Genomic DNA, 8366 nt, shown 5'->3' with positions numbered 1-8366 from the left:
GTAGCTTGGTAAGTTGGCATCATTCCAGGAGGCTAAGGGAAGTGTGCATAGTGGGATTTCTGTGTATATTTTTTTCCCAATTTGTTATTTATTAAATTTAAGTTAAACATTAACTGTGCGGGCACATGGGTGATTCAGACGGTTAAGCATCTGCCTTTGGTTCAGGTCATGATTTCCAGGTCCTGGGCTGGAGCCCCATGTCAGACTCTCAGCTCAGCAGGGAGTCTTGCTTCTCTCTTTCCCTCTGCCTCTTCCCCTGCTTGTAGTCTCCCTCTTTCTATCTCAAATGAATAAATAAAAAAATCTTAAAACAAACTAACTAACTAAAAACCCAACAGAACAACCAAAGAAAAACATTAACTGAATGGCTGTGATCCAAACCAAATGAAACATACAAAAATCTCTTGTCAGGTCCCTGAGATTGATTCATGGCTAAACCAAGGTGCTTTGGTTGGAAAGGCTTGCAACCCGCGGAGGTTTCTGCTCTCCCTCTGCCTCCAGTATGACCTCCTTCTGTAGGGAGACCCTTCTAGATCTTATTGGAGCTGTGGCCCCCACAGTATTGGTTCAGGCACCAACCCCAACCCATCCTTGGTGGTCCCCTAAGGGAGGTTGGTGCCCTAAGTGTTCCTGTGTCCTTACGCTTGAATATGATGCCCGCGTTGTTGACCAGCACGTCCAGGCCCCCGTACTCCCTGCGCAGGAAGTCGCGCAGGGCGCGGATGCTCTGCAGGTCGTCGATGTCCAGCAGGTGGAAGCGGGGACTCAGGCCCTCGGCCTGGAGCTGCTGCACGGCCGCGCGGCCCCGCGCCTCGTCCCGCGCCGTGAGCACCACGTCCCCTGAGAACTGTTGGCACAGGTCACGCACGATGACGAAGCCGATGCCCTTGTTGGACCCGGTCACCAGTGCCACTCGCTGGGATGATGACATGGCTGTGAGGAGAGCAAGCAGTACCCTCTGTGGTGAGGTAATGTGCTGTGGGGTACGCGGAGGGCTGGTGGTGCTGAGGTCTAGGGCAGTCAGAGATGCCAGTAAACATGTGTTCTAGTCTCCAGCATTGTGGCTTTTAATGCCCAAGGCTCCGCCTCAGTCCCTCCATAGAAGGAGGGGCCAAATGTCCTAGAAGATTTCCTAATAACACTATCCCAGGTCTGTCCCTCCAGTAGCTGCACCCTGAGCCCAAACTAGACTCCACCCTATTAGGATCCCTCCTCTGAGGCAAATGGTGGTTCAGGTTACAATGAAATGCTCACCAAAATAAAGGTGGTTGGTGATGGGTTATCAGGGGCTAGAGATTCATGGTAGTTGACCCAAAATCATTTTGGGAATACCTCAAAAGGAATAAAAGGAGTAGATAGTCTTGGGAATGTGTCCTTCCTCTGCAGAATGGAAATAGTTGGGTTCTTCCAAGGGGTGGTGAAATTTCTGGCATAGGGAAAGTGCTTCTGAGGCTACAGGTCCCCTTCTGTTCCTAGGAGAAATTCAAGAAGGAGAAATAGAGAATTTGGTCCTGTGGCGAGACTTGGCTATGGGCAAGGCTCTCCCTCTGCATGATTCCAAAGGTCTCTGAGTGTAAGGGGATATTTATGAAGCCACTATGGGCTAAGGTATTGATCAGAATGTTTTGATTTAATGGTCACATATCTCATTTGCCTCAACTGCCCACTTTTTGAGTTCAGTTAAGGTCACAGTTAAAAAGTATTTTATATAATTAGGTGTTGCTTTAAAATATCAAGGAGGGGCACCTGGGCGGCTCAGTCATTAAGCATCTGCCTCCAGCTCAGGTCATGAGCCAAGGGTCCTGGGATGGAGCCCGGTATCAGGCTCCCTGGCTCCCTGTTCAGCGGGAAGCCTGCTTCTCCCTCTCCTACTCCCCTGCTTGTGTTCCTTCTCTCACTGTCTCTCTCTGTCTGTCAAATAAAAAAAATAGTATATCAAGGGGAAAAGACCTATGACACCTCAGAGTACTTTTGCAAATGTATGGTAAAGATACACAATGTTTTCCTAGACATTAATATTCCTCATGTATCAATTCTGAAATGCAAAGAAAAAATTAAATGCATAATAAACAGGGAGGAGGTTTTCATCCCTTTTGAAGTGAAAAATTTCTTTTTATTAACATAAAATGTATTATGTGCCCCAGGGGTATAGGTCTGTGAATCATCAGTCTCACACATTTCACAGCACTCACCAGAGCACATGCCCTTCCCAATGTCTGTGACCCAGCCACACCATCCCTACCCCCCAACTCCCAGCAAACCTCAGTTTGTTTCATGAGATCAGGAGTCTCTTACGGTTTTTCAACGCCCCCCACCCCAATTCCATCTTTTTTTAAAATTTAATTTAATTTTTTTAAAATTTAATTTTTTCAGTGTTCCAAGATTCATTGTTTATGCACCACACCCAGTGCTCCACACAATACGTGCCCTCCATAATACCACCACCAGGCTCACCCAACCCCCTTACCCCCTCACCTCCCAGAATGCACCTGATCTTGACTGACCTTGGATGCTAAGCATAGTTGGGCCTGGTTAGTATTAGATGGGAGACCACTCGATCCCATCTTATTTCCTTTATTCCCACCCTAACCCCCATGATCCCCTGTACTGCCTCTCAAATTCCTCATATCAGAGAGATCAAATGATAATTGTCTTTCTTTCTCCGATTGGCTTATTTCATTTAGCATGATACCCTCTAGCTCCATCCACGTTGTTGCAAATGGCAATATTTTGTTTCTATTGATGACTTCATAGTATTCCTTTGTGTATATATACCACATCTTCTTTATTCATTCATCTATTGATGGACATCTAGGTTCTTTCCATAGTTTGGCTATTGTGGACATTGCTGCTATAAACACTTGGGTGCATGTGCCCCTTCAGATCACTACATTTGTATCATTAGGGTAAATACCCTGTAGGGCAATTGCGGGGTTGTAGGGTAACTCTATTTTAAACTTTTTGAGGAACCTCAATACTGTTTTCCAGAGTGGTTGCACCAGCTTGCATTCCCACCAACAGTGTAGGAGGGTTCCCCTTTCTCCACATCCTCGCCATTGTCTGTCATTTCCTGACTTCTTAATTTTAGCCATTCTGACTGGTGTGAGGTGATATCTCATTGTGGTTTTGATTTGTATTTCCCTGATGCTGAGTGATATTGGAGCACTTTTTCATGTCTGTTGGCCATCTGGATGTCTTTTTAGCAGAACTATTTGTTCATGTCTTCTGCCCATTTTCTGATTGGATTGTTTGTTCTTTGGGTGTTGAGTTTGCTAAGCTCTTTATAGATTTTGGATACTAGCCCTTTATTTGAAATGTTGTTTGCAAATATCTCCTCCCATTCTGTCAGTTGTCTTTGGTTTTGTTAACTGTTTCCTTTGCTGTGCAAAAGATTTTGATCTTGATGAAATCCCAATAGTTCATTTTTGCCCTTGCTTCCCTTGCCTTTGGCGATGTTCCTAGAGGAATTTGCTGTGGCTGAGGTCGAAGAGGTTGCTGCCTGTGTTCTCCTCAAGGATTTTGATGGATTCCTTTCTCACATTGAGGTTCTTCATCCATTTGAGCCCATTTTTGTGTGTGGTGTAAGGAAATGGTCCAGCTTCATTCTTCTGCATTCTTCCTGACCTTTGTGTGTGGTGTAAGGAAATGGTCCAGCTTCATTCTTCATCCATTTGAGCCCATTTTGTGTGTGGTGTAAGGAAATGGTCCGGCTTCATTCTTCTGCATTCTTCCAATTTTCTCAACACCATTTGTTGAAGAGGCTGTCTTTTTTCTGTTGGACATTCTTTCCTGCTTTTTTGAAGATTAATAAACCATAGAGTTGAGGGTCCATTTCTGGGCTCTCTATTCTGTTCCATTGATCTTTGTGTCAGTTTTTGTGCCAGTACCATACTCTCTTGATGATTACAGCTTTGTAATAGAGCTTGAAGTCTGGAATTCTGATGTTGCCAACTTTGGTTTTCTTTTTCAACATTCCTCTGGCTATTTGGGGTCTTTTCTGGTTCCATATAAATTTATAAATTTGTTCCATTTCTTTGAAAAAAATTGATGGTATTTCGATAGGGATTGCATTAAATGTGTGTACTGCTTTAGATAGCATAGACATTTTCACAATATTTTTACTTCCAATCTATGAGCATGGAACATTTTTCCATTTCTTTATATCTTCCTCAATATCTTTTATGAGTATCCCGTAGTTTTCAGAGTATAGATTTTCCTCTTTGGTTAGGTTTATTCCTAGGTGTCTTATGGGTGCAATTGTAAATGGGATCGACTCCCTAATTTCTCTGTCTTCTGTTTTGTTGTTGGTGTATAGAAATACAACTGATTTCTGTGCATTGATTTTATATCCTGACACTTTACTGAATTCCTGTATGAGTTCTAGCAGTTTTGAAGTGGAGTTTTTTGGGTTTTCCACAAAAAGTATCATATCATTGGCAAAGAGTGAGAGTCTGACTTCTTCTTTGCCAATTCAGATGACTTTTATTTCTTTTTGTTGTTGTCTGATTGCTGAGGCTAGGACTTCTAGTTCTATGTTGAATAGCAGTGGTGATAGTGGACATCCTTGCCATATTCCTGACCTTAGGGGAAAGCTCCCAATTTTTCCCCACTAAGAGTGATACTCACTGTGGGTTTTTCATAGATGGCTTGATGACACTGAGGTAAGTACCCTCTATGCCTACACTGTGAAGAGTTTTGATCAAGAAGGGATGCTGTACTTTGTCAAATACTTTTAAGCATCTATTGAGAGTATCATATGTTCTTGTTCTTTCTTTTATTAATGTATTGTATCACTTAGATTGATTTGTGGATGTTGAACCAAACTTGCAGCCCAGGAAGAAATTCCACTTGGTCATGATGAATAATCCTTTTAAGGTACTGTTGGATCCTATTGACTAGTATTTTGGTGAGAATTTTTGCATCCATATTCATGAAGGATATTGGTCTGTAATTCTCCTTTTTAATGGGGTCTTTGTTTTGGGATCAAAATGCTGGCCTCATCAAATGAGTTTGCAAGTTTTCCTTCCATTTCTATTTTTTGAAACAGTTTCAGGAGAATAGGTATTGATTCTTATTTAAATGTTCAGTAGAATTCCCTGGGAAGCTGTCTGGATCTGGGCTCTTGGTTTTTGGGAGAGTTTTGATGACTGCTTCAACCTCCCCACTGTTTATGGGTCTATTCAGGTTTTCTATTTCTTCCTGGTTCATTTTGGTAGCTTCTATGTCTCTAGGAATGCATCCATTTCTTCCAGATTGTCACATTTGCTGGGGTATAGTTCCTCATAATATGTTCCTATAATTATTTATATTTCTTTGGTGTTGATTGTGATCTCTCCTCTTTCATATACAATTTTAATTAATTTGGGTCCTTTCTCTTTTCTTTTTGATAAGTCTGGCCAGGGGTTTATCAATCTTATTAATTCTTTCAAAGAACCAGCTCCTAGTTTTATTGGTTTGTTTTACTGTTCTTTTGGTTTCTATTTCATTGATTTCTGCTCTGATCTTTATAATTTCTCTTCTCCTGCTGGGTTTAGGTTTTCTTTGCTGTTCTTTCAGCAACTACTTTAGGTGTAGGGTTAGGTTGTATATGTGAAATCTTTCTTATTTCTTATTCTCTGAGAATAAGAGTAAATCTTGTATAGTGATATACTTCCCTTATAAGAATGCCTTTGCTGCATCCCAGATATTTCGAACAGTTATGTGTTCATTTTCATTTGTTTCTGTGAATTTTTAAAATTCTTCTTTAATTTCCTGGTTGATCCCTTCATTCTTTAGTAGGATGCTCTTTAGCCTCCAGGCATTTGAGTTCTTTCCAACTTTCCTCTTATGGTTCACTTTTAGTTTCAGAGCATTGTGGTCTGAAAATATACAGAATGATCCCAATCTTTTGGTACTGGTTGAGACCTGATTTGTGACCCAGGATGTGATCTATTCTGGAGAATGTTCCATGTGCACTAGAGAAGAATGAGTAGTCTGTTACTTTGGGATAAAATGTTCTGAATATATCTGTGATGTCCATCTGGCCCAGTGTGTCATTTAAAGCCGTTATTTCCATGTTGATCTTTTGCTTAGATAATCTATCCATTTCAGTAAGAGGGGGTGTTAAAGTCCCCTGCTATTATTTTATTATTGTTGATGTGTTTCTTTGATTTTGTTATTAATTGGTTTATATAATCGGCTGCTCCCATGTTAGGGGCATAGATATCTAAAAGTTTTAGATCTTCTTGTTGGAGAGACCCTTTAAGTAAGATATAGTGTCCTTTTTCATCTCTTATTATAGTCTTTGGCTTGAAATCTAATTTGTCTGATAAAGGGATTGCCACCCCAGCTTTCTTTTGATGTCCATTAGCATGATACATTATTTTCCATCTCCTCACTTTCAATCTGGAGGTGCCTTTGGGTCTAAAATGAGTTTCTTGTAGACAGCATATTGATAGGTAGACTTCCTGATGTCCTGTGTCTTTTGATTGGGGCATTTAGCCCATTTACATTCAGGGTAACTATTGAAAGATATGAATTTAGTGCCACTGTATTCCCTGTAAGGTGACTGTTACTGTATATTGTCTCTGTTCTTTCTGATCTATGTTACTTTTAGGCTCTCTCTTTGCTTTAAGGACCCCTTTCAATATTTCCTGTAGGGGTGGCTTCATGGTTGGAAGTTCTTTTAATTATTGTTTGTCCTGGAAGCTTTTTATTTCTCCTTCTATTTTTAATGACAGCCTAGCTGGATATAGTATTCTTGGCTGCATATTTTTCTCATTTAGTGCTCTGAATATATCATGCCACTCTTTTCTGGCCAGCTAGATCTCTGTGGATAGGTCTGCTGCCAGTCTAGTATTTCTACCATTGTGTTACAGACCTCTTGTCCTGAGCTACTTTCAGGATTTTCTCTTTGTCTCTGAGTCTTGTAAGTTTTACTATTAGAGATGATGGGGTATGGACCTATTTTTATTGGTTTTGGGGGGTTATATGTGCCTTCTGGATTTTTTTTTTAAGATTTTATTTATTTATCAGAGAGAGAGGGAGAGAGAGCGAGCACAGGCAGACAGAATGGCAGGCAGAAGCAGAGGGAGAAGCAGGCTCCCTGCCGACCAAGGAGCCCGATGTGGGACTCGATCTTAGGACGCTAGGATCATGACCTGAGCTGAAGGCAGCTGCTTAACCAACTGAGCCACCCAGGCATCCCTGCCTTCTGGATTTTGATGCATGTTTCCTTCCTCAAATTAGGGAAGTTCTCCATTATAATTTGCTCCAGTATACCTTCTGCCCCTCTCTTTCTTTCTTCTTCTGGATCCCAATTATTCTAAGATTGTTTCATCTTATGGTATCACTTTTCTCTCAAATTCTCCCCTCGTGGTCCAGTAGTTGTTTATCTCTCTTTTCTTAGCTTCTTTATTCTCCATAATTTGGTCTTCTATTTTACTAATTCTCTCTTCTGCCTCATGTATCCTAGTGTAAGAGCCTCCATATTTGATGGCATCTCATTAATAGCTTTTTAAATTTTAGCTTGGTTAGATTTTAGTTCTTTTATTTCTCCTGAAAGGGATTCTCTATTATGTTCTATGCTTTCTTCAAGCCCAGCTAGTATCTTTGTAATTGTCATTCTGAATTCTAGTCCTGCCATCTTACTAATGTCTGTATTGATTAGGTCCCTAGCAGTTGGTACTTCCTCTTGTTCTTTTTATTTTTTTTGAGGTGAGTTTATCTGTTTAGTCATTTCATCCAGATAAGAATATATGATTGAGGGAACAAAATTCTAAAAGGGTTACAATGACCCCAGAAAAATATGCACTAACCAAATCAGAAGAGACCTGAAACTGGTGGAGATGAGAAAGGAGAGAGAAAATATATGATCAGGCTGGTGAACATAACAGAGCCACACACTTGATTTTGGGTATATTTTGGACTGTTGGAAGAAGCTTCCTCCCAAAATTTTGAAGAAAGAAATAAGGGTAAATCCGATGAAGGAATGTTATATGATTGTAAAGATGAAATTAAAAGCGATTTTAAAAAAGGAATTGATAAGAAGTTGGTTAAGAAAAGAAAGAAAAAATTAAAAGAAAAAAGTAGAGAATGTGGTCAGGTGGAAGAGTAGAGTAAAGCCATAGACTAGATTTAGGGTATATTTTGGTTTGTTAGAAGAAACTTATCCCACAATTTTAAAGAAGGAAAAGCTTATATGTATACAAAACATAAGGGTAATTACAATGAAGGGATAGAATATGAGTATAAAAATGAAAAGTAAAAAATATTTTTGAAAAGGTATTGATAAGAGGTTGGTTAAAATAGGAAAGAGGAAAATTAAAAAAGATAGAAAAAGAAAAAAATAAAGAAAATTAAAAAAAATTAACTTTGAAAGACTAAAA

At 40.1% G+C, this 8366-nt stretch overlaps 1 protein-coding gene across 1 annotated transcript in view; it reads right to left on the bottom strand.

The window, feature by feature from the left end:
- LOC132012380 (carbonyl reductase [NADPH] 1-like) overlaps window positions 1-1049 on the bottom strand; it is an 11260-nt gene extending 10211 nt beyond the window's left edge. The window contains exons 1-2 of the mRNA XM_059392319.1: window positions 576-1049; window positions 382-415 (exon numbers count right to left, since the gene is read on the bottom strand). Coding sequence (XP_059248302.1) covers window positions 382-415; window positions 576-931 — 390 coding nt within the window. The 5' untranslated portion in view covers window positions 932-1049. The remainder of the gene's footprint in view (window positions 1-381; window positions 416-575) is intronic.
- Window positions 1050-8366: the final 7317 nt, after the last annotated feature.

This window comes from Mustela nigripes, chromosome 2 (genome assembly GCF_022355385.1).
Source record: "Mustela nigripes isolate SB6536 chromosome 2, MUSNIG.SB6536, whole genome shotgun sequence".
In the NCBI taxonomy this organism is placed as follows: Eukaryota; Metazoa; Chordata; class Mammalia; order Carnivora; family Mustelidae; genus Mustela; species Mustela nigripes.
Note: the sequence above shows the minus strand (reverse complement) of the source record. Positions and strands in the feature narration are given on the sequence as shown.